The sequence below is a fragment of the Nicotiana sylvestris genome, chromosome 2, assembly GCF_000393655.2.
Source record: "Nicotiana sylvestris chromosome 2, ASM39365v2, whole genome shotgun sequence".
Taxonomy (NCBI): Eukaryota; Viridiplantae; Streptophyta; class Magnoliopsida; order Solanales; family Solanaceae; genus Nicotiana; species Nicotiana sylvestris.
The window spans coordinates 17,695,954-17,721,618 of NC_091058.1; the positions used below are offsets into that span (position 1 = coordinate 17,695,954).

Consider the following 25,665-nt stretch of genomic DNA (forward strand, 5'->3'; position numbering starts at 1 on the left):
TTTGTTTTCATTTGCAAAAAGAAAGGAAAATTCACAAAAAATAGGTTTCTTCTAATTTTGATGAAACTAGTAATTATATAACTTTTTCTTGGTAGTTTTTATATTTTCTAGTCTAAGAATATTACTAGTATAGTATTTTTGATTTTAGATTATCTTTTAAAAAAAAATTTTAAAAAAAGAAGAAGAATAAGGAACCAATGAAAAATTCTGCCATGTTATTTTTTTATTTGTCTTTTTGCTCTTTGATTCCATCTTATATCACGTTCTAACAAACTTTCAATGTCATCAGATTACCACACGTCACTTTCACCCTCCATTTTTTGGGCACCCATAAATTTCCACATTGTTTGGCATCACTAAAAGATACATAGGATTCCTTCTCTTCCATATACAGCTGGCTCATACCTCAAATCCCTTTCCTTGTTTTCCAAGAACAACCCTACACCTATATATATTGAACATACTCCACTCTATAAGGGGGAACCCTAGAGAAGAAAAGAAAAAAGGAATGCACATCAAATTGAGAGAGAGGAGGGAGCTAAGAGTAAAAAAAATCGTCCACACCTTTCATCTTCCTAAAATATTAGCGGTTTTTTCTGAAACTCTCACTGAAGAACACCCACCTCGAAAAAAGGAACACACACACAGCCGCTACTCTTTCTTATGGTTTTCTATGAACAACAGCTACCCCCAAGAGACCTCCATTGTCACTTGCTCTAGGACAAAATAGAGCTCATACCTGCCCCTCTCATTTTTGGTTGAACTCTGTAGAACAAAAAATCTCCAGGAACAAGAAACTGTTCCTTTCCTAAATTAGCCATTTTCCAAACCTCATATCAAACTCTATAGTGGCGGACCACCCCAAGAAAAGGAACAAAGAACAACCACCACCAAAAACTCCCGCGAAACCCAGCACCAAAACAATCCAAAAGCACACCCCTGAAGAGCCCCTGTTTTCTGCCTAAAAAAAGCCATTAAAATGGCCCTTTGTTTTGCACAAAAATGCTGCCAGACACATCTGCTAACACTGACAACAACAACATCGAAAATCAGTTCCAAACCAGCCCCAAACCGTCCTAAAATCACCTGAAACGTTCAGTCCGTCAAGGTCGTCGAGGTCGCTGTACGAGTGCTCTTGTCGCATTGATGATGTTGGCTGAGGTACGTACTGTCATGCTTGTTGTTGCTTAAAAGAATTTTGTTTCCTTTTGTTTTCTTATTGAATAGAGTTATAATAATTGCTTAGGTAGAGCATTTTGAAAATTGGATCTGTGAGACAGACCTTGTAGTTAAGCATCGCAAAACTATAAATACAATGTCGACTTTGTTTACTAGTACTTTTTATATGTTAGTTTGTCATGGAGGGATAAATCACAAGTGTTCTATCAACTCACTTTGTTTACTAGTACTTTTTATATTATTATTTACTTGGATGTATCATGGTTTTGAGGTTAAATTGTGATTTTTGCTTAAACTAAATGTTTCGTTGTTTTCAAGATTTGGAAAATGTATAAGTATATCTCTGTTGTTATAAGGATCATCCAATGATGTTTAACCAAGGTTTGGTCTCTTTTTATTTGTTTATTTCCATTTTCTTGTTTCCTTGTTTCCTTGTTCCAATTGTTTGATGTTTGTTCCTTTATTTGATTTTGTCTTTGTGAATTAGAGTATTGGGCCATGGGAGTGGGGAAAGGTTAGCCCATTAGAGATTAACTCACTTACATGCTTTAGATATCGGGCTTGGCCTAATAAAAATAAAAATAAAACATGGGCGTAAATTCTCATTCGGGTGTGCATTTCACGTGACCCGATCATAATAACTTTAAACATTATTAAAATAAACATGTCACGAATCACGGTTGTATTTCATGTAGCGTGGTTTGCGGTGTGTTCCAAAACAAACAAGTGTACGACAATCGTAACTTTTTCAAGAAATAAATGCATAAATCCTAAAAGCGGTTATAAAGTTAAAAATGCACAGTAGGTTTAAAACATGTAGTAAATCAGATAATAGGCCAATTATTAATAGTTAAAGTGACCGTGCTCGAACCACGGAACCCGGAAATGCCTAACACCTTCTTCCCGGTTAACAGAATTCCTTACTTAGAATTTCTGGTTTCGCGGACTTTTAAATAAAGTCTATTTCCTCAATTTGGGATTTTAAAAAATAAAATGGTGATTTGGGACACCAAATAAATTATTCCAAGTGGCGACTCTGAAAATAAATAAAATAATTCCATTTCGATTTATGTCACTTTAATTGGAAAAACTCCCTTAAATACCCCATCGGGTGGTAAAAAAGGAGGTGTGACAGTTCCAATGTAGACTTTTCTGTCCTGCCAATGTACCAAAAATACCACAGCTTCTAGTTCTCGATTGTTGTTTTGATGTTTTCATTTTCTTCTGGTTCTTGAATAGTATCAGGCCTCGAGTCTACATCTGTTTGCCCGTCTACAGTTGAGGCTTGTGTTGCTACATCCTCAACTGAATTCTATAATTGCTATTTTTCATCATTTTTCGTGCTTGAATCTGCCACTGAGTTAATGTTTCGAGAAGCCTATTGATCACCACAGATTTGTCGTATTCCACATTGTGAAGAAAACTTGATAACTTGATGTAGGGTAGACGGAACAACATCCATTTCGTGAATCCATGGTCTGCCGAGAATCATGTTGTACGCCATGTCCATTTCTATCACTTGAAATTTGGTGTCTTTGACTACTCCTTCTACGAATGTGGTGAGTATTATCTACCCTTTTGTTACAATGCTTGAGTTGTCAAAACAAGACAAGGTTCGTGCTTTGGGTACCAATTTATCACTGGCTTGCATCTCATTTACCACTTTTAACAAAATGATATTTACAGAACTTCCTGGATCAATCAAAACTCATTTTACGTTAGTATCATCTACAAGTAAAGATATTATCAATGCATCATTTATGTGGCATCAGCACGCCATCTGCAACTACATACGAACTCGCTTCCTGTGGTTGATCGTGATTTTTGACACCTTCTTTGTTGTCGTATACGTTACGCCATTGATCTCTTCCCCTCCACTTATAACATTAACCGTTCTCTTTGGTGATGGAAGTTTTGGCGGTTCCTGTCTATTCTATATATATGCTTGCTTTCCCTTTTCACTAAACAATTCAGTTAAGTAACCTTGTTTTAATAAATGCTCTACTTCACCTTGTAGCAATCTGCAATCCACCATTTTGTGATCGTGATCGTTGTGAAACTCGCACCAAAATTCGGGATTCCTCCTGTTTGTGTTCGATCTTATTTCTTTTGGCTACCGTACCTTATCTCTCGTGCTTCTTCGAACAGTCACCAACTCGGATATGCTTACATTAAAACTGTAGCCACTAATATTTGCTTTTGAACCTCTATCGTTGTCTCGCATATTTCGCTCCTTTTTGAACCTCGACGACAAACCCGATTCTCCGTCCCTTGACCTAGGGTCATGTCTTGGATTATCTTGTTTTGAAAGTGAATCCCTTCCTACTAGTCTCATATAAGGTTCGTACCTATTTTTACCGGACCTTTTTTCAGTTTCTGCCTGCCTTGAACTTACTCTTTCATCTTTCCGAGACTGAGTGATAGTATCTTCTATTATCCATATCTTTGTGTTGTATCTATTGTAAATATCATTCCAAGTTGTTGTTGGAAATTCTCGTAAGCTTTCTTTGAGTCTCCTTGTGTCTTCTGAGCTTTTCTCATTTAGGTTACTAGCAAATGTCATAGCCACCCAGTTATCGAGTACACGTGGCAACATCATCCTTTAATGCTGGAATCTGTCTACGAATTCCCTGAGCAGCTCCGTATCTCCTTGTGTTATTTTGAAAATGTCTTCCATCCTTTTTTCAACTTTTTGAGCTCCCGAATATGCTTTGATAAATGAATCTGCAAGCTCAACAAAAGAATCAATAGAATTTTCAGGTAAAAGAGAATACCATGTCAGTTCTCCCTTCGTGAGTGTTTCTCCAAATATTTTGACCAATATTGATTCAATTTCTTGCTTGGTCAAGTCGTTGACCTTTACGCCAGTAGTAAATGTCGTTACATGATCCCGTGGATCAGTTGTTCCATCGTACTTCGGGATATCGGGCATCTTGATTTTTTTGGAATTGGCAAAGGAGCGGCCCTTGGCTTCCAAGGTTGTTGAGAGTATTTCTCCATATCTATTCCCTTGATTATAGGTGGTACACCGGGTATCTGCTCTATGCCATCACTATGTTCCTTGAGTTGTTTCTGCAAAGTTAGTACTAAACTTTGTAAATCAAAATTAACTAGGTTACCTGACCCTCTATCATGAGATTCACTGGCAGTTCCTCCACTACCTGAATTAGCGAGTCCGGAGCGAAGATTTTCTATGGTTGATGTATTATTTGGAGGTGGAGTTGGTGGTATAGTCGGCAACCTGCTGACAAAAGCTTGAAGAGCATTGTTGACTTGTTGGGAGATTAATTGCTTCAATGTTGCATCAATAGCTTGATCGTTCTCATGCTGGTCATTGATATTTGATTCAGATCTGTCAGGAGTCCCTTCTTGTGATTGTCGAAGAGAGTTTCGTGGGGAGGGGATTGGAGTTCTATCTCCTTGTTGATTTAGCTGATTCAACTGATATTGTAGAGTTCCGTCTCATTGCTGATTTTGTTGGTTTTGTAAGTTTTATTGGATGTTGTCGTTGACATTCGACATGATTTTTATTAACAAAAAAAACAGATTTGTAGTGAGAAGATTATCAGTTTTCCAGCAACGGAACCAATTTGTTTAACCATAAAATTGGAATTTCGGTCAAAGCTTATTTTAAGAAGTACTCGGGCTACTGATAATCAAATAAAAGAATATATTTGCAATGGAAAAGGAAAAAATTAGAATGTGTAATAGCAAAGTAATTGATATAAAGCAAAGTAAACAAGTAAATTTCAATAGTAATCAGAATGTGTCCATACATATGTCATTTCTCTTCCTTTTATAGTTATTTCTAAGTACAATGTCTCTTCCCTCTCATAATCGAGTCATTATGAGCATTTAATGACATTAATAAAACATTATAATTGGCAATTGTAACTGTTTCTTGAAGATTCTGTAACGTTTCCAATCATTCATGCTCATTAATTGAAGATTTAGCGAATCTGTACTTTTTGCTGTCTTGGTTCATTCCACCGGTGTCTCTTCAAATTATGAAGAGACCCGAGCACCATTCCTTCTTGTTATCTAGACACTTTGCTCGTACATATTAAGACTCGCATCTCTTTAAGTACTCTTTGCCAGCTGTCACTCTTCTAATAAGCCACGTGTCTTGACATGTCAGCCACATAATTAATTCCAAGTGTAATATTGATTTTCCTCAATACATTGCCTAGTTCCACATTAGGCGCCATCACGACATGGTAGATTTGGGTCGTGACAAGTTAGTATCAGATCCTAGGTTACATAGGTCTGACGGGTCATGAGCGGGTTTAGTAGAATCTTGCGGATCGGTACAAAGACATATGTACTTATCTTCGAGAGGCTGCAGAATCTTTAGGAAAACTTCACATTCTTGAATTCTTGTTGTGTGAATCTGTTGATTCTGGTAACTAAACTTCTGTTATTCTATTGTTTCACAGATGGTGAGGACACGTGCTATCGGTCAGGATGAACGACCACCAATACCACCAGTAGCCCGCACAGCTGCTAGGGCCGTACCTGCAGATCCACCAACCGCCCCAGTTCATGATCAGGTCATAGTTGTGGATGCTCCAGCGGGACCAGCTCAAGCACAAGCTGAGCCTATTGTTATTCCAGGTCTTCAGGAGACCTTAGCTCAGATCTTGACCGTGTGCACAAGTCTTGCTTAAACGGTCGCTGTTTCTACTACAGCAGCTACTTCCCAAGTCGAGGGAGGCACTCAGTCTCCCGCCGCCCGTACACCCGAGCAGGTTGTTCAGGGATTATAGACAATAGAGGCACCACCAGCCTAGTCGGCTGCACCTGCTCAGGATTTTATGGTAAACCAGTCATGCCTGATGACGAGCAGTATAGATTAGAGAGGTTTGGTAGACTTCAGCCTCCGACTTTCAGTGGTACAAAGGGCGAGGATGCCCAGCGTTTCTTGGTCAAGTGTTAGAGGATTCTTCGTACAATAGGTATTCTGGAGACCAGTAGGGTCTCATTCACTACCTTTCAGTTCTTTGGAGCTGCCTTTACTTGGTGGGAGGCTTATGAGAGGCGTAGGCCTATTGGTGCAGCACCCCTCACCTGGTAGCAGTTCTCTGTTCTCTTTCTGGAGAAGTATGTGCCATAGTACTGTAGAGAGAAGTTGCGTACGCAGTTCGAGCAGTTGAGTCATGATGATATGACTGTCATGAAGTATGATATAAGGTTCTTTGAGTTATCCCGTCAAACTATCTGGTTGGTTCCCACAGACAAAGAGAGGATCAGAAGGTTTATTGATAGCCTCTCATATCAGCTACGTATTCTTATGACTAGAGAGAGGGTGTCTGGTGCTTCTTTTGAGGAGGTTTGACATTTATCGAGACATAGAGTCGATTTGCCATCAAGAGCGAGTAGAGAGGGAGGACAAGAGGCCTCGTAGATCCGGTAATTTTGGGGGTGCTCCTCATGGGGGTCAAATTCAGCACGGCAAAGGCCGTCTATTCAGACATGCTCAGTCAACTCGCCAGTTCACTGTGGGGCATCATCGGGCTATGTTACTCACAGTTCTCATCAGGTCCATTCATCACTTAGTGCCCTCCCAGCCCATAGTTCATCCCGTACTCCATCAGTTCAGGGCTCCTCCAAGACAGGTTCTTCTACCAGTCATCCCGGTGCTAGGGGTTTCCTTCAGTCCCCGTCACCAAGGGATTGTTATGAGTGTGGAGAGTTGGGGCATATGTGGAGGCAGTGTCCTCATCGTAATGGGGGTCTACCTCAGCAGAGGAGTCAGTCATTGACTTCAGCACCAGTTACTTCACCATCCGCCCAGTCAGCTAAGGGGTGGAGGACAATCAGCAAAGGGTCGCCCTAGAGGGGGAGGTTGATTAGGTGGTGGTCGGGCCCGTTTCTATGCACTCCCAGCCAAACAAAATGTTATTGCTTCATATGCTGTGATCACAGGTATTGTCTCAGTTTGCCATAGGGATGCCTCTGTATTATTTGATCCTAGTTCCACTTTTTTATATGTGTCATCATATTTTGCTCATTATTTGGATACGCCCCGTGATTCTCTTGTTTCATCAGTTAGTGTATCTACTCCAGTGGGAGATACTATTATTGTGAACCACGTATATCGGTCTTCTGTGGTGACTATTGGGGGTTTGGATACCCGAGTGGACCTTTCGTTGCTTCGTATGGTGGATTTTGATATCATATTGGGTATGGATTGGTTGTCTCCATGTCATGCTATTCTGGACCGTCACGCTAAGATAGTGACGTTAGTTATGCCGAGGGTGCCACGGATTAAGTGGCGAGGTTCGACGGATTATGCTCCCTGTAGAGTGATTTCATTTATGAAGTCCCAATGGATGGTTGGGAAGGGTTGTCTTTCTTATTTGGCCTTTGTAAGGGATGTCAGTATAGAGACTCCTACCATTGATTCGGTTCCGGTGGTGAGAGATTTTTCAGATGTGTTTCTTACAGACTTGCTGGGCCTGCCACCGGGCAGGGATATTGATTTGGTGTCGGGCACTCAACCTATTTCTATTCCACTGTATGGTATGACACTAACGGAGTTAAAGGAGTTGAAAGAGCAGCTTCAAGAACTCTTTGATAAGGGGTTTATTTGGCCTAGTGTGTCACCTTAGGGCGTGCATGTTCTATTTGTGAAGAATAAGGATGACACTATGAGAATGTGCATTGATTATAAGCAGTTGAACAAAGTCACAATCAAGAACGAGTATCTTTTGCATCGTATCGATGATTTATTTGACCACCTTCAAGGAGCGAGAGTGTTCTCCAAGATTGATCTCGGGTCAGGGTATCACCAGTTGAAGATCAGGGACTCGGACATTCTTAAGACAGCTTTCAGGACCCGATATAGCCATTATGAGTTCCTTGTAATATCTTTTGGGCTAACTAATACCCCAACAGCGCTCATACATTTGATGAACAACGTATTTTGGCATTATCTCAACTTGTTTGTTATTGTATTCATTGATGATATTCTGGTGTACTCGCGTAGTTAGGAGGAGCACGATGAGCATTTGAGAATTGTATTGTAGCGGTTGAGGGAGGAGAAACTTTATACAAAGTTCTCCAAGTGTGAGTTTTGGCTCAATTCAGTGGCATTCTTGGGGCACAGAGTGTCCACTGAGGGGATTCAGGTTGATTCGAAGAAGATAGAGGCGGTTCAGAGTTGGTCCAGATCATCCTCAGCCATAGAGATTCGTAGCTTTCTTGGTTTGGCAGGTTATTACCGCCGGTTCGTTCAAGGATTTTCATTTATTGCATCACCCTTGACCAAATTGACCCAAAAGGGTGCTCCTTTCAAGTGGTTGGATGAGTGTAAAACAAGCTTCCAAAAGCTCAAGACCACCTTGACCACAGCTCCAGTGTTAATTTTGCCATCAGCTTCAGGTTCTTATACGGTATATTGTGATGCTTCTCGGGTCGGCATTGGGTGTGTGTTAATGCAGGAGGGTAGAGTGATTGCTTATGCTTCTCGTCAGTTGAAGCCTCATAAGAAGAACTACCCTATTCACGATTTGGAGTTGGTTGCCATTGTTCATGCATTGAAAATTTGGAAGTATTATCTCTATGGTGTGTCTTGTGAGGTGTTTATTGATCATCGTAGCCTCCAGCACTTGTTCAAACAAAAGAATCTCAATTTGAGGCAGTGAAGATGGTTAGAGCTGCTAAAGGACAATGATATTACTATCTTGTACCATCCAAGAAAGGCTAATATGGTGGCCGATGCCTTGAGTAGGAAGGCGGTGAGTGTGGGCAGTTTGACATATATTCCTGTTAGGGAGAGACCTCTTGTGGTTGAGGTTCAGGCTTTGGCCAATCGGTTTGTGTGGTTTATCGCTCTTCCTTGTTTGATCATATCAGAGAGCGCCAGTATAATGATCCTCATTTTCTTGTCCTCAAGGACAGAGTTCAGCATGGCGATGCCAAATATGTGACTATTGGTGACGATGGGGTATTGAAGATGCAAGACCAGATATGTGTGCCCAATGTAGATGGACTTTGGGAGTTGATTCTATAGGAGGTTCATAGCTCGCGGTATTTCATCCATCCGGGTGCCACGAAGATGTATCAGGATTTGAGATAACACTATTGATGGAGAAGAATGAAGAAAGATATAGTGGGGTTTGTGGCTCGGTGCCTCAATTGTCAGCAGGTGAAATATGAGCATTAGAGACCGGGTGGCTTGCTTCAGTAGATAGATATTCTATAGTGAAAGTTGGAGCGGATCACCATGGATTTCATAGTTGGACTCAGACAGACTTTGAGGAAGTTCGATGCTATTTGGGTGATTGTGGATTGGCTGACCAAGTTCGCGTACTTCATTCCTGTGTGTACTACCTATTCTTCAGAGCGGTTAGCTGAGATTTATATTTGAGAGATTGTTCGCCTGCATGGTGTCCCGATTTCCATCATTTCAGATAGAGGTACTCAGTTTACATTGCAGTTTTGGAGGGTAGTGCAAAGAGAGTTGGGTACTCAGGTTGAGTTGAGCATGCTTTTCACCCTCAGACGGACGGGCAGTCCGAGCGCGCTATTCAGATATTGGAGGACATGTTGCGTGTTTGCGTCATTGATTTTGGGGGTTCATGGGACTAGTTTCTACCGCTCACGAATTTTGCATATAACAACAGTTATCAGTCGAGTAGTCAGATGACTCCATATGAGCCTTTATGTGGGAGACGGTGTAGATCTCCAATAGGCTGGTTTGGGCCAGGCGAGGCTAGGCTTTTGGGTACAGACTTGGTACAGGACGCTTTGGACAAGGTGAAAGTGATTCAGGAGCGGCTTCGTATAGCTCAGTCGAGACAAAAGAGTAATGTTGACAGAAAGGTTCATGATGTGTCTTATATGGTTGGGGAGAAGGTTATACTGAAGGTTTCACCCATGAAGGTGTTATGACATTTGGGAAGAAGAGCAAATTGAGCCCTCAGTTCATTAGGCTTTTTGAGGTGCTTCGGAGGATTGGGGAGGTGCTTCGGAGGATCGGGTTCGAAGTGGTTTCGGTGTGGAATGAGGCACTTAGTCTCCTATTTTGAAGTTTAAGTTGGAAAAGTTAATCGGGTGTTGACATATGTGTAAACGATCTTAGATGTGATTTCTGATGGTTTGGTTAGCTCCGTTAGGTGATTTTGGATTTGGGAGCGCGTCTGGAATGTAATTTGGAGGTCTGTAGTAGAATTAGGCTTGAAATGGCGATATTGGAAATTTGGCATTTTTTTGGTTGGCAATGAAAATTTTGATATCGGGGTCGAAATGGAATTTCAGAAGTTGGAGTAAGTTTGTAGTGTCATTTGTGACGTGTGTGCAAAATTTCAGGTCATTCAAACGAGGTTTGGTAGGTTTCGGCATCGTTTGCGGAATTAGGAAGTTTAGGAGTTCTTAGGCTTGAATCCGAGGGAGATTCGGTGTTTTGATGTTGTTTTAAGTGTTCCGAAGGTTCGACTAAGTTTGAATATTGATATGTGACTTGTTAGTATGTTTGACCCGGGTTAATTTCGGGTAGTTGACGGATCAAGGATGGAATTTGAGTAATGCTAAAGATTTCTTTCAGTTATCATAACTGAACCTGTGGAGTGGGGACCGCAAGTGCGGGCCTGCAGAAGTGAAGAACGGGCCGCAGATGCGGCCAAGGCTGAGAAGGGCGGGAACCGCATATGCGATTAGTGGAGCACACCTGCGAGACCGCAGGTGCGAGTATTGGACCGCAGAAGCGGTTTTGGGCGGATAAGTGATTTCCACAGGTGTGGTGCTTGGACCGCAAGTGCGGTAGCACAGATGTGCAAAAAGGGGTTGCAGGTGCGAGATGCCCCGGCAGAAGGTATATAAGGAACACTTCGAGAAATTTGAGTTATCTTCCACCATTTTTATTCGGACTTGGAGCTTTTTGGAGAGTTTTGAAGAGGGAATCAAGGGGGTTTTCATTGATGTAAGTTTCTTGAGCTCAATACTCGTGATTATGGTGATTTTTAGTTGTTTAAGCATGCAATTAGTAGAAATTAAGGATGAAATTGAGGGGTTAGGGCTTGTAAATTGGAGAGTTTGATTTGAGGATTTGAGGGACCATTTGATGTCAGATTTTGATGAATTTGGCATGTATAGACTCGTGAGTGAAAGGAGTTTCTAGTTTTGTAATTTTTGTCAGATTCCGAGATGTGGGCCCGGGGGCCGGGTTTGGGTGAATTTCAGGGTTTTGGTATAAATTGATAGTTTTTTGTAAGGAATTGGTTCCTTGGCCTATATTGATTGCATTGTATTGCTTTTGGTTAGATTCGGGACGTTTGGAGGCCGATTCAAGAGGCAAGGGCATCGCGGAGTATGGATTTAACCGGTTCAAGGTAAGTAATGATTGTAAATTTAGTCTTGAGGGTATGAAACACCGAATTTCACATTGTTTTACTACTTTGAGGTGACGCACATGCTAGGTGACGGGCGTATGGGCATGCACCATTGGGGATTGTGAATTGGTCCATCTCGTAGTAGCTATAAAGTTGCGTATTTGATTGAAATTATATGACACTTATGTGTTTTAGAAAGAATTCCTATAAATTGGGCTGAATGCCATATTTGGGCCTTGTGCCAGAGCTGTTCGGACCCTTAGGGGCCTTTTCTTATTATCCTCTCACTGTTTTGATTGAAAATCTATACTCAGTCATGCTAAGTTTATTGATTTCATAACTCAGTCTTTATTAACCCGTTTTGATACAAATAAAATGTTATTTTGGGCCGAGCACCCTATTTTTATTGATAGCATGAGTGGCTTGAGAGGTTTATGATTGAGTGAGGCTGAGGGCCTGTTTTTGTGAGGATATTATGGGGTCAGGCTGCGTGCCACGGCATGTTGTTACTTATTCATGATTATGTGAGGTCGAGGGCCTGATTGATTTATGCCACGAGGCGGCTTGTTGTAGCGCTTGGGCTGTAGGACCTCTCCGGAGTTTGCACACCCCCAGTGAGCACGGGTACCCTGAGTGATTTATATGATGTTTTGCCCGAGGGGCTGTTCTTCATTCATGTTTTGCCCGAGGGTCTGTTTACGAACGATTGTAAGGTATGCCCGATGGAATGTATATGAGTGATTATGAGGTTTGCCCGAAGGGCTGCTTATGATTCATGTTTGCCCGAGGAGCTGTTCATGAGTGATGTTTTACCCAAGGGGTTGTTTATGTTTTCATCTATTTTACTCACCGTTTCATCACTTTGTTTAAAAACTACTGAAAGATGTTTTAAACAATTTTACTGAAACTGGATTCAGATAAGCTGAGTTGATTCAAAATACTGATTTTAAAAGCCTGCTGTATTCTACTGAGATTTCATGATATGAAATGTATATGTTTTATTGCTCGTCACTACGACTCACTCTTTATTTTCTTTTATTACTTACTGAGTTGGCATACTCACATTACTCCTTGCACCTTGTGTTTAGATCCAGGGGTTGCTAGACATGCTAGCAACTTTTGATTTCATCCGTTGCAGATCTGTGGAGTTAGCAAGGTAGCTGCATGGCGATCGTAACCCTGCTCTTCTCCTTCCTATCTTCCTATAGATGTTATTATTTTTTTTCCAGACTGTATATGTCTTAGTACTATCGGACAGTCCTTGGTAGATGCTCAAGACTAGTGACACCCCGATGTCGGGCTTTTCTTTCCGCACTTTGTTATTCAGATTTATCTTATGAAGTTTTATTAATTAAGTAGCTTGAAGAAGTCTTTATTTTGAAATATCAGGTTGTTTTGGTAAAAGAATCGGCTTGTCTATTTCCACGTTAGGCACCATCACGATATGGTAGATTTGGATCGTGACAAGTTGGTATCAGAGCCTAGATTATATAGGTATCACGGGACATGAGCGGGTTTTGTAGAGTCTTGCGGATCGGTACGAAGAAGTCTATACTTATCTTCAAGAGGCTACAAAACCTTTAAGAAAACTTCACATTCTTGAATTCTTGTCGTGTGAATATGTTGATTCTGGTAACTAAACTTCTGTTATTCTCTCACAGATGGTGAGGACATGTGCTACTGGTCAGGACAGACGGCCACCAGTACCACTAGTTGGGGCTATGAGCGGCCGAGGTCGCGGTCGAGGCCGTGGTAGAGGCAGGGGTGTAGCTTGCACAGCAGCTAGGGCAGTACCTGCAGATCCACCAGCTGCCCCAATTCATGATCAGGTCCCAGTTATGGATGCTCCAGCAAGACCAGCTCAGGCACCAGTTGTGCCTATTGTTATTCCAGGTCTTCAAGAGACCTTAGCTCAGATCTTGACTGTGTGCACTAGTCTTGGTGGTCGCTGTTTTAATGAAGAACCAGAAGATTCTTCAATTTAAAGAATTCTCTTATGGTGCATGTTCTTTAGGCAAATAATTATTAGACCATCAACTATTAAAGTTAGGATGGAATCCCCTGCATTTTTGGAACGTATACAAGGTGATATATGTGAGCCCTTTCACCCTTCATATGGACCATTCAGATATTATATGATTTTGGTAGATGCATCTATAAGATAGTCACATGTGTGCTTACTATTAACTCGCAATATGGAATTCACGAGATTGTTGGCTTAAATAATAAAGCTAAGAGCACAATTTCCAGATTATGCAATAAGACAATTCATCTTGATAATGCTGGTGAGTTTATATCCCAAGCCTTTAATGATTATTGTATTCAACTAGGATAACAATTGAGCATCCAGTTGCTCATATTCATACACAAAATGGTCTAGCGGAATCATTGATCAAACGCCTCTAATTAATTGCTAGACTAATGCTTATGAGAGCAAAACTTCTCATTTCAGTATGGGGGCATGTTATTCTGCATGCAACAGCACTTGTGCGGATAAGGCCCACAAGTTATCATAAAGTCTTCCCATTGCAATTGGCTTTTGGTCAGGAACCAAATATTTCCTCTCTTAGAATGTTTGGTTGTGCGATATATGTTTCAATTTCTCCACCACAATGCACAAAGATGGGTCCCCAAAGAAGGTTGGGGATATACGTTGGAAATGTTTCTCCTTCTATTATAAAATATCTGGAGCCTATGACTGGAGATTTATTTACGGCAAGATTTGCTGATTGTCATTTTGATGAATTCAGTATACCCAACATTAGGGGGAGAAAATAAGTAGCTAAAAAAGGAGATAGATTGGAATGCATTATCACTGTCCTATTTAGATCCTCGGACAAATCAATGTGAAAGAGGTTCAAAAAATTATTCATTTACAAAATATTGCAAATCAATTGCCTGATGCATTCACTGACCTACGGAGGGTGACTAAGTTACATATTCCAACTGCTAATGCTCCAATTACAGTTGATATCCTGGCAGGACAATCAATTAAAACAAATGAGTCTAACCACGTCTGAAATGTGATAGACCAATCAGTTCTAAAGATAAAAATCCTCGAAGAAGAAAAGGAGCAAATGATCAAAGTGGTCATAACACGGAGGTAGTGACTCAAGAAGATCCCCAAGACATAACAAATCATAAGACCTTAGGGGAGGTCCATGTAGCTGAAAATAATGAGAATGAAGAGATATCAATAAGTTATGTCTCAACGGAAAAAAGATGGAACCAAAATAATATTGTTATCGATAATACTCTTGCTTATAATGTTATTGTTGAAATAATGCAACAAGAAGAGGATCTTGAACCAAAATCAGTCAATGAATGAAGACAGAGAAATGATTGGCCAAAATGAAAAGACGCTATCCATGCAGAGTTAACTTCACTTGGAAAACGTGAAGTCTTCGGACCTATAGTTCGAACACCTGAAGGTATAAAGTCAGTAGGGTACAAATGAAATTTTGTGAGAAAACAAATTAATAAAAATAAAGTCATTAGACATAAAGCACGACATTTAGTACACGAATTTTCTCAAAGACCTGACATTGATTATATATAGACATAATCTCCTGTGGTGGATGCTATCATGTTCAGGTATCATATAAATCTGGCAGTGCATGAAAAACTTGATATGCATCTAATGGATGTAGTCACAGCCTATTTGTATGGCTCATTAGAAAATAAAATTTTTATGAAAATCCTTGAAGGATTTAAAGTGCCCGAAGCATATAAAAGTTTTTAGAAAGTTTTTCAATAAAGCTTCAGAAATTCTTATATGGATTGAAACAATCAGGGCACATGTGGTATAATCTCCTTAGTGAGTACCTGTTGAAAGAAGGGTACAAAAATGATTCAATTTGGCCATGTGTCTTTATAAAAAGGTTTGAATCTGAATATATTATAATCGATGTGTATGTTGATGATTTTAATATCATTGGAACTCCTGGGGAGCTTCCAAAAGTAGTAGACTGTTTGAAGAAAAAAATTGAAATGAAAGATCTTGGAAAGACGAGATTTTATCTTGATCTACAAATTGAGTATATGAAAGATGAAATTTTTGTCCATCAATCAACATACACCAAAAAGATGGTATAGCGATTATATATGGATAAAGCATATCCATTGAATAGCCCAATGATTGTAAGATCACTTGATATAAATAAAGATCCATTCCGACCTCATGAAAATGATGAAGAGCTTTTTGGTGCCGAAATACCATATCTTAGTGCAATTGGGGCGTTAATGTATCTTGCCAACAATTCTCGACCAGATATAGCTTTCTCAGTAAGCTTGTTAGCAAGATTTAGTTATTCACCAACACAAAGACACTGGAATGACATTAAGCATATATTCAGATACTTGCGAGACCATTGATATGGGTTTATTTTATTCAAATGAATGCAAGTCAGCATTAGTTGGTTATGCAGATGCGGGATATTTATCTGATCCACATAAAGCTCGATCTCAGACAGGCTACTTACTTACATATGGAGGTACAACCATTTTATGGCGTTCAACGAAACAGACTATGGTTGCTACTTCTTCAAATCATGCAAATATAATAGCCATTCATGAAACAAGTCGAGAATGCATTTAGTTGAGATCAATAACTCAACACATTCAAGCAACATGCTTTCTTTAAAAGGAAATATTCTAACAACATTGTATGAATACAATTCTGCATGTATAGCTCAACTGAAAGGTGGATATATTAAAAGAGACAAAACAAAACATATTTCACCAAAATTCTTCTTCACTCATGATCTTCAAAAGAATGGTGAAATAGATGTTCAATAAGTTCGTTCAAGTAATAATTTGGCGGATCTGTTTACTAAGGCATTGCCAACCTCAACATTTGAGAAGTTAATATACAAGATTGGCATGCGGCGTATCCAAGCCCTTAAGTGATATTGTAATCAGGGGGAGTAAAAATACACAATGTACTCTTTTTTCCTTAACTAAGGTTTTGTCCCATTGGGTTTTCCTGGTAAGGTTTTTAATGAGGCAGCAAGTAATACGTATTACAAATAATTATGTATTTCCCACGTTTTTTTTCCTATTAAGCTCTTAATGATGCATTTTTTTTATATGGCCATCCAAGGGGGGGTGTTGTAAATAATAATATGTAGATGAAGTCCATGTATGAATAGTTTGTGGATGGATTTTCACTTTATGTCCATCCCTTACACTATTTTACTATAGTAATCTTTACTTTTTATGCCTATAAAAGGCTATGTAAATGGCACTGTAAAGACACACCAAAAAGAAGTGAAATACTCTTTCTTTCTATCTCTGTTTCTTATTTACATTTTACTAAATTACTTCTATTTTATAACACAATATGTTTCTAACTTCCCTCCAATGCACAAAAAAGGCAGAATGAAACTTAAACCATACGTCATTATTAAAGGTTAAACACATTCCGCCATAACAACTATTCCTATGTCATTGGAATTCTTTTTGTTAGATATCTTTATTGTCAATTTTGGATGAAGTTCACAATCAGTCATTCTTAGAGCTGTTACGTGGGGATTAATTAGTATTTATTTTCTACTGAAAATTTTGAACTAAATATCTTAATTTTAGGACAGTTCAGGATATTTGTGTTCCATTGCTGTCATTTCTATGTCAAATTTTGCATCATTCTTAACACCCAGCTGGGCTTTCTGCACCAAATCACATTGGAATGATCAGTGACTGTGGATCTATTGAGAAAGCTTTGAATAGATTGTCACAAAACCCATTTATCTGCTCCAACTTTGTATTGGGCCAGATCGAAGATAGTTTCAGTCCAGCACTTCTCATTTGCTCACTGTTTATGGGCTCGTTGTTCGCGTACAACTAAAGATGTATCCAAAAGAAAGGGGTTATTCTCTATGAATATGAAAGCTCCTTTTAGGGTGCAAACAACATTTCTCCCTTCCAAAACATTCATGTCAAAGATAACCTCTTTTTACGGATTCCAAGATGACATGTAAAACTTTGGATATTTGGTCCAAACATAAATAAAAAGCTAAATTTTTATGTTTGTGCCGGACTAACAATTCCTCTATTCCTTAATCACTTGTACACAAGCAACAAACAAAACTAGCATCCACATTTGATGGGCATAAACTACTTAAACATGAATGTATCTTTTTGTTGAAATGGTGATGTATTGCCACAGTACTATGCTAAGAAGTAGAATCTCTTATTTGATTAATGAGAAAATGTGATATTTAATGTGGTGGATCCAACTTCCAAGTTGACAGATTTGTGTTGACAACCAAGCTGGAAAGAAAGGCTTAGTATAGGTGCTCGACCAAAGATTCAGAAAACAAATAGGAACAAATTCTTACACCTCTAGGTACAACAATTTCATGTGCTTTTGCTTAATCTTCTTCTTTCTTTTAATTAAAAATCAAATCATTTGCTCCCTTTGATGAGAAATCTAACACAAAAATCCATGACCAATCCTTTGGAGTTTTCTCAGTAAATGTCGAGAATTTCAATAATGGATCTATTGCAGAGGGGACAATACCCTCGATTTAACCAAAGCTCTCTTGAACACACCCTACAATATGTATGTCCACATGGTATGAACGCTGCCCCTTTTTTCCTTCCCATGCACACGCAGCACATTGTATCATTTCCTACTCCTTCTTTGACCTCTCCTTTTGCATCGCAGCCGTCCGTTTCCTCTAATAATCTCATCAACGACATCCTAAATGGTGTTTCTTGTCCAGTTCCCGGCCCATTGTTATTGGGTCTCAACGGGCTTGTATTTGGTCCTGGGCCTGATATTTGATTTGGGCTTGAATCTTGGGCCGATCTCAAGTTACGCTCCGCCGCTAACGCCGCCGCCAAGTTCATCCCTGAACCTGCCGGAATATGAGCCAAACATACCAAAGCTGACTCTATTTCCGGCGGCGCTTGGCCTCCCACTCCCGCCGCCTCCGACGGTGCTTGTAGTGGTTCTTCGCTGTCGTCATCATCATCAACCACACTTAACGAAGCTGGTCTGAGGCACAAGGTGGACCCACAACATGCAATGGGTCCGGAGAATCCTAACCGTTCAGTTAGACTCTTTCGTCGTCTCACGACACGATCGCTGCCGTCCATTCTTTCTCTTAGCAATTCAGCCATTGTTCTTGCTTCTAATATCCCTCTCTTTCTCCTTCCCTGCAACCCAAACCCAAAGATTTCACCTGTTTCACTCATTTCTCAAGAAAACAAAAACACCTTAAAATGAAAGAAAACACGTAACTTAATTATGCACTTTCACCAGGCAAAATAAAAAAGCTAAGTAGTGTGCATGAACACACAAGACAACACGGACATATATATATAATATACATGTATAAGCAGAGGCGTATTTTGAGGCAGGTTTTATGAGTCCAAAATATAATAAGGTCACATTTATTCTGAATTCATGTGTATAAATATAAAGGAAAAATAAAGGGTTGAAAAGAACAACGTACCAATTAAGATCAAAGGTAGAATAAATGAGAGGTAGAGAAAAGGACTGAAATCACGTGAGCAACATCAAGAATGATGAATAATTCTGAAAGCAATAAGGGCGCCACCACATGAACCTGCAGGCCAGCACCACCTTTCTGATTCAGTACTTTCACAAGGGATGAAAGTGACTTAACAAGAACTAGCACCAGTGAATGAATGTTAAAAATAAATAAATTAGCATATCCTATTAAAGAAGAATGGGAAAGGCGGTGTGTGAAGTATGGGAATTAAGACAATGAAATGTGGGTTTTACTTGTGATCTCATTGACAGCTGCTTGTTCGTGGAGAATGAAATGGAAGGGAGAAATATATAGTAGTAATGTAGTATAAAAGTATATATGAACTGGTTTTATTCTTCTTCTGCAAATGAAGCTTTGAAGAAACAAACAAATGACAGGACAATTTGGAAGGAGAAGAAGACGAAGGGAAGAAAAAAAAAAGAAGAATCATTGAGAGTGGTGGGGCTTAATGTAGATTAGAATTTGTAGTTTCTTGGTGGTTTAGATTAGATTAAAAATTGGTGTGTTTTTTATATAGTTTTGGTGTGGTCGCCGGCCAAAGTAAACAAAGAATAAGCGCTATTGAATAGGGTTTTCCATGTGCAGTTATTTAATCTCTATTCTCTAATTTAACCACACATATGAGACATAGCAGAAGTACTTTTGCACTAATCAAATGGATATATAGGAAAGTCCTAAAATGTTAGTAAAGTACGTAGAAATTTATCCATAAAATTTTTGTACTTAATGCTCTCTTGCTTTATTTTTACTACTACTAGTACTTTGCATTTTCCGTGACATATATTCTCTATTTTTAGGGTTAGGGTTGTTTAACCACACATATGACAGATAGCAAAGTCTCACCTATGAAATGGAAATAGGAAAATCCTAGAACATTTTTCTAATAACATACGTTAAATTTATCCATAACATTTTGCAGTCAAGCTGACCAATATCCCGTCCAAGCGGCAAGGCAGCGAAAGACGACATGATCTATTCCATATTACAACGTTCAGGGGACGACCAAGGCAGACATAGTGTGAAAGAGCGTCATACCAAGTATATAGCAAAGGTCTCATGACTATATATAGTGGGGGAAACCCTTCGGTAAGGGGGCGGTTTTTCACTTCATTCTCTCTCCCTAGTTCTCTCTTCTGTAATCATCAAAATGAAAAGAAGAGCGAAGCATTCTCCAAGAAAATATGTAAAATGGTCTCCACCATTGATTAATGGGAGCCATAACGGAAAATTTCAATAAGATTGGTTACCTCTATCTCATCTTATGTATTATTTTTCCAATTAGTTTATTGATCTGGAGTTTATTATGGTTGACTAAGATTTACCCCTTCATTTTTTTTAATTGATTTATTCAAAAAGGTACCAATATCTTTTGAGTCAAATAATTTGGTGCCGTCTGTGGGGATTTCTTAGTGAAATTTCCTAGTCTCTTCAAAATCAAAGACAAAAAACACAATTACCCACCAAAAAGAGTGCTAAGACAAAGCCCAACCCACGCAGGGCAAAGGTGTAGCATAGAAGGGGAAAGAGAGATGAATACAGTCACCAAGTTTAGAAATCATTGCCCCATCAACCGTCGAAATGCCAGATAAAACGAGCAACGTTACAAACTTACTCTCATTCACCGATTCATCGGATGGGGGTAAGGAAAGTATCATTTTGACTCACCTTCTGCTCTTTGCTCAAGCAGGAACACAAGTGCCGCGCGGGCGAGCGAGCAAAGGAACATCTCAATCAGAGAATGGGAAACTACTACAAGACAACCGAAATATCGCCCACCGATGACATCTCCAGAGCGGAAAGCAGGAATCAGACAAGGAAACTCCAATGTGTGCACAAAACGAACATAAGCAAAACAACAACGTTTCGTACTCTCCGACATTACACTCTCCAATGCAAACACTATCAAGCGAACTAGGACTCCCCTAGAGGATACCTGATTCTCCAAAAACTGGGACTGACGACGGTTTAATATTTTGACAAGTTCGAAATAAAACTCTTTAAGCCAAAGGGCCTTTGCTAAAAAGAAGAGTTCGACCTTGATCGAACGACGACGGGTTAATATTTCGACAAGTTCAAAATAACACCCTTTAAGGCCAAGGGCCTTCGCCAAAGAGAAGAGTTCGACCTTGATCAAACGACGACAGGTTAATATTTCGACAAGTTCGAAATATCACCCTTTAAGGCCAAGGGCCTTCACCAAAGAGAAGAGTGCGACCTTGATTGAACGACAACGGGTTAGTATTTTGACATGTTTGAAATAACACCCTTTAAGGCAACACCCTTTAAGGCCAAGGGCCTTCGCCAAAAAGAAGAGTTCGACCTTGATCGAATGACGACGGGTTAATATTCGACAAGTTCGAAATAACAGCCTTTAAGGCCAAGGGCCTTCGCCAAAAAGAAGAGTTCGACCTTGATCGAACAACGACAGGTTGATATTTCGACAAGTTCTAAATAACACCCTTTAAGACCTTCACCAAAGAGAAGATTTCGACCTTGATCGAGCGACGACGAGTTAATATTTCGACAAGTTCGAAATAAAACCCTTTTAAGGCCAAGGGCCTTCGCCAAAGAGAAGAGTTCGACCTTGATCGAACGACGAAGAGTTAATATATCGACAAGTTCGAAATAACACCCTTTAAGGCCAAGGGCCTTCGCCAAAAAGAAGAGTTCGTCCTTAATAGAACGACGATAGAGTTCGACCTTGATCGAATGACGACGGGTTAATATTTCGACAAGTTCGAAATATCACCCTTTAAGGCCAAGGGCCTTCACCAAAGAGAAGAGTGCGACCTTGATTGAACGACAACGGGTTAGTATTTTGACATGTTTGAAATAACACCCTTTAAGGCCAAGGGCCTTCGCCAAAAAGAAGAGTTCGACCTTGATCGAACGACGATGGGTTAATATTCGACAAGTTCGAAATAACAACCTTTAAGGCCAAGGGCCTTCGCCAAAAAGAAGAGTTCGACCTTGATCGAACAACGACAGGTTGATATTTCGACAAGTTCTAAATAACACCCTTTAAGACCTTCACCAAAGAGAAGATTTCGACCTTGATCGAGCGACGACGAGTTAATATTTCGACAAGTTCGAAATAAAACCCTTTTAAGGCCAAGGGCCTTCACCAAAGAGAAGAGTTCGACCTTGATCGAATGACGAAGAGTTAATATTTAGACAAGTTCGAAATAACACCCTTTAAGGCCAAGGGCCTTCGCCAAAAAGAAGAGTTCGTCCTTAATAGAATGACGACAGAGTTCGATCTTGATCGAACGACGACAGGTTAATATTTCGACAAGTTCAAAATAACACCATTTAAGGCCAAGGGCCTTCGCCAAAGTGAAGAGTTCGGCCTTGATCTACCGACGACAGGTTATTATTTCGACAAGTTCGAAATAACACCCTTTAAGGCCAAGGGCCTTCGCCAAAAAGAAGAGTTCGACCTTGATCGAACGACGACGGGTTAATATTTTGACAAGTTCGAAATAACACCCTTTAAGCCAAAGGGCCTTCGCCAAAGAGAAGAGTTTGACCTTGATCGAACGACGACGGGTTAATATCTCGACAAGTTCGAAATAACACCCTTTAAGGCAAAGGGCCTTCGCCAAAAAGAAGAGTTCGACCTTGATCGAACGACGACGAGTTAATATTTTGACAAGTTCGAAATAACACCCTTTAAGTCCAAGGACCTTCGCCAAAGAGAAGATTTTGACCTTGACCGAATGACAAAGGGTTAATATTTCGACAAGATCGAAATAACACCCTTAAGGCCAAGGGCCTTCGCAAAAAAGAAGAGTTCGACCTTGATCGAATGACGAAGGGTTAATATTTCGACAAGTTCGAAATAACATCCTTTAAGGCCAAAGGTCTCTGCCAAAAAGAAAAGTTCAACCTTATTGAACGACGACGGGTTAATATTTTAACAAATTCGAAATAACACCCTTTAATGCCAAGGGCCTTCGCCTAAGAGAAGAGTTTGACCTTGATCGAACGAAGACGGGTTAATATTTTGACAAGTTCGAAATAACACCTTTTAAGGCCAAGGGCCTTCACCAAAAAGAAGAGTTCGACCTTGATCGAACGACGATAGGTTAATATTTCGACAAGTTCAAAATAACACCCTTTAAGGTCAAGGGCCTTCGTCAAAAAGGAGAGTTCGACCTTGATCGAACGACGACGGGTTAATATTTCGACAAGTTTGAAATAACACCCTTTAAGGCCAAGGGTCTTCGCCAAAAAGAAGAGTTCGACCTTGATCGAACATCGATGGGTTAATATTTCGACAAGTTCAAAATAACACCCTTTAAAGCCAAGGGACTTCGCCAAAAAGAAGAATCCGACCTCGATAGGACAACGACGGGTTGATATTTCGACAAAAGTTCAAAATCACACCCTCGAGGCTACGAGCCATCGCCAAAGAGAAAATTCAAAATGTTCCTAAGGCCAAGGGCCGTCAGAAAATATAAAGGGAAAGAAAGACCGGGACTCGCCATACGGGAATGTACCTCGCACCAAAGTCACGAAAATCAAAAACAAAGAAAAGGTACAAGGCAAATAACAACGAAAAATTCTTCTTTATACAAAGTCACTGCACAAAGAGTCGCAGATTACATATGGCTTGAATCAATAGTCTAAAAAAATGAGAGAAAACAGACATGGACAACTATCTTTTCACTCAGCGTCATCATCGCCACCCTCTTCACCACCATTTCTAAGAAATTCTCTCTCGGCACCCGCGCCCTCACCAGCTTTTGGCATCGCTGAGTCATATCTATAATTGACACGAGCCTCTCGCGCCTTCGCCCATGCTCCTTAATATGCAGCCTCGGTAACATTGCCCGCCTCCCATAAACTCTTATATATATCCCGCTGGGCTTCAGCATGAACCCAAAGCTTGTGCAAGTGGCAGGGATTGGCGGCGGAGGAAGACTCGATTTGAGCCAACAGTTGCTCCTTTTCGGCCTCCAGAGCGGCAACTCGATCCCCCAAGATCGATGCTTCTCGATCGATCTCACAAATGCATTCATCAAGCCTCGCCTCCCTTAGCGTGGCTGTCGCCATTTTCGATTCCTGCTCGGATTGGAGGACGCGGATAGTGTTCTCTAGGGCCACCGCCCTTGCCGTCACCAAGGACGAGGCACTCTCGATGCTCTCCAACCCAGCAACCTTTCTCTCCAACTCGACCAATTTTCCCATCCACTCCGCACTCATCGCCTCGACCTTGATAAGATTCCGATCCATTTCGGACTGCATTAACCTCAGTCTCCCCTACAGATAGTCACACTCTGCGGCTACCCCCTTGCCTAACTCAAGCTCTTCGTCCTTCACACGAAGTTGCTCCACGAGCACACTATTTCTGTGAACGGCCTCCATCAACTGCTGGTCTCTCTTCTCCAATTCCTCTCCAAGGGATCGAGCACCGGGACTCTCCCTCAGCCGCTCGTGCATCTCACAGCACTTATTGTAATAGCGCCGATATTTCTCCAACGCATTCAGGAAAATCTCAGTCCTAATGTCAGCCCTACGAGCACTCTCAATTTCCAACATGTACATCTGCAAAACAAAAAGACGGGTTAAGATCGTATCATCCAGAAAAATAAAAGAAACATGAAAGAAAGCCAAAATGTACCCTCAGGCCCATAACGGCCACTTAATGCATCAAGTCGATATCAGGAACATTCCAAAGAGCCTCGTTCTCAGCAGCGGAGCACAAAATATCAAACTGCGGCACCAGATCCTCCGTGTCCCCTAGGAGATTAACATCCAAAGAGATCTCAAAAATACAGGATGACCCTCCTGCATGAACCACCGAGTGGGTGATACCCTCCTCAAACATCCTAATATGATCAGGATCGAGGTTCGACTTGGATTTATAGTCGTCGACCACGACGCCCTTTCCTCTTTCATTAGCTGAGGAGGAAGCACGACCAGGTATGGAGGATGAGGGCACATCTAAAACCACAACGACAGCTTTAGAAACCTGTCCCCCCATCACGGCAGGTTGCTGATCAACGACAGTGGCAGGAATCTCCGTCGACGGGCAGATACGATTTGTTGGATCCATCTCTATGGGCGGGGTGGTATCAACCCCCACCCTAGATCATGTCAAGGGAGAGTCGTCCCGATGTATTACAGTTGGAGGGGTTGTCTCGAATTCCACTCGCCGCCTCTTGGACGACCCCTCTTCTTCCTCAGTACAGGGAGATTCACCCGTCAGACGAGCGGCACGAGTCGGAACCTCAGTATGAGAAGTGGCCTCCGTAGGAATAACCACAGCCATAGACTCAACTAAAACAGCCCTCGACGAGGACCGAGCGATAGATGCTGCAGCAGGGTGAGTAGACGATGCAGGGTGACGAAATGCTAATAGAGGATACCTTGCTCTCCGCACTCTCCCTGATATCAACAAACAACACATAAGAAACTAAGTAAAAAGAGAGGATAAATAGCAAATAGAAACGACATCTCACCCGTAAGGGGCCTGCGTCCAAATTTTTCATAAAAGGCCGACCATGTGCGAACCCCCGCCGTATGGGGAAGGATGGCACTCACCCACTCGCGGATACCTTCGATAGATGGAGGGGCAATTTCGTACTTGCAGAGACATAACAGGGTTTAATACTGTAACAGAAAGCGGT

General features: G+C 40.7%; 2 protein-coding genes across 11 annotated transcripts; one reads left to right on the forward strand and one right to left on the reverse strand.

Annotated features, from left to right (window-relative positions):
- The first annotated feature begins 411 nt into the window (after positions 1-411).
- LOC138886485 (uncharacterized) lies at positions 412-13,752 on the forward strand. Of its 8 annotated transcripts, XR_011405248.1 has the most exons (6): positions 412-1,161; positions 5,616-5,793; positions 11,443-11,510; positions 12,599-12,666; positions 12,900-13,047; positions 13,172-13,752. XR_011405248.1 is itself a non-coding variant. In XM_070167736.1 (5 exons), exons 1-5 carry the CDS (start codon positions 1,147-1,149, stop codon positions 13,176-13,178), a joined length of 336 nt encoding a protein of 111 aa, XP_070023837.1. In that variant the 5' UTR covers positions 412-1,146; the 3' UTR covers positions 13,179-13,752. The 8 variants fall into 8 exon arrangements, 4 of the variants coding, with proteins under 4 accessions (XP_070023837.1, XP_070023835.1, XP_070023838.1 ...); XR_011405251.1 differs by lacking the exon at positions 11,443-11,510 and having other exon boundaries at positions 5,616-7,104; XM_070167736.1 differs by lacking the exon at positions 12,900-13,047.
- Positions 13,753-17,681: 3,929 nt separating this feature from the next.
- Positions 17,682-19,522, reverse strand: LOC104231962 (uncharacterized). 3 transcript variants are annotated; one of them, XM_009785048.2, is made up of 3 exons: positions 19,264-19,522; positions 18,971-19,084; positions 17,682-18,671 (listed from the first exon to the last, which is right to left on the reverse strand). In XM_009785048.2, exon 3 carries the CDS (start codon positions 18,633-18,635, stop codon positions 17,979-17,981), a length of 657 nt encoding a protein of 218 aa, XP_009783350.1. In that variant the 5' UTR covers positions 18,636-18,671; positions 18,971-19,084; positions 19,264-19,522; the 3' UTR covers positions 17,682-17,978. The 3 variants fall into 3 exon arrangements, with proteins under 3 accessions (XP_009783350.1, XP_009783349.1, XP_009783348.1); XM_009785047.2 differs by having other exon boundaries at positions 18,971-19,522; XM_009785046.2 differs by lacking the exons at positions 18,971-19,084; positions 19,264-19,522 and having other exon boundaries at positions 17,682-18,949.
- Between the last annotated feature and the right edge of the window lie 6,143 nt (positions 19,523-25,665).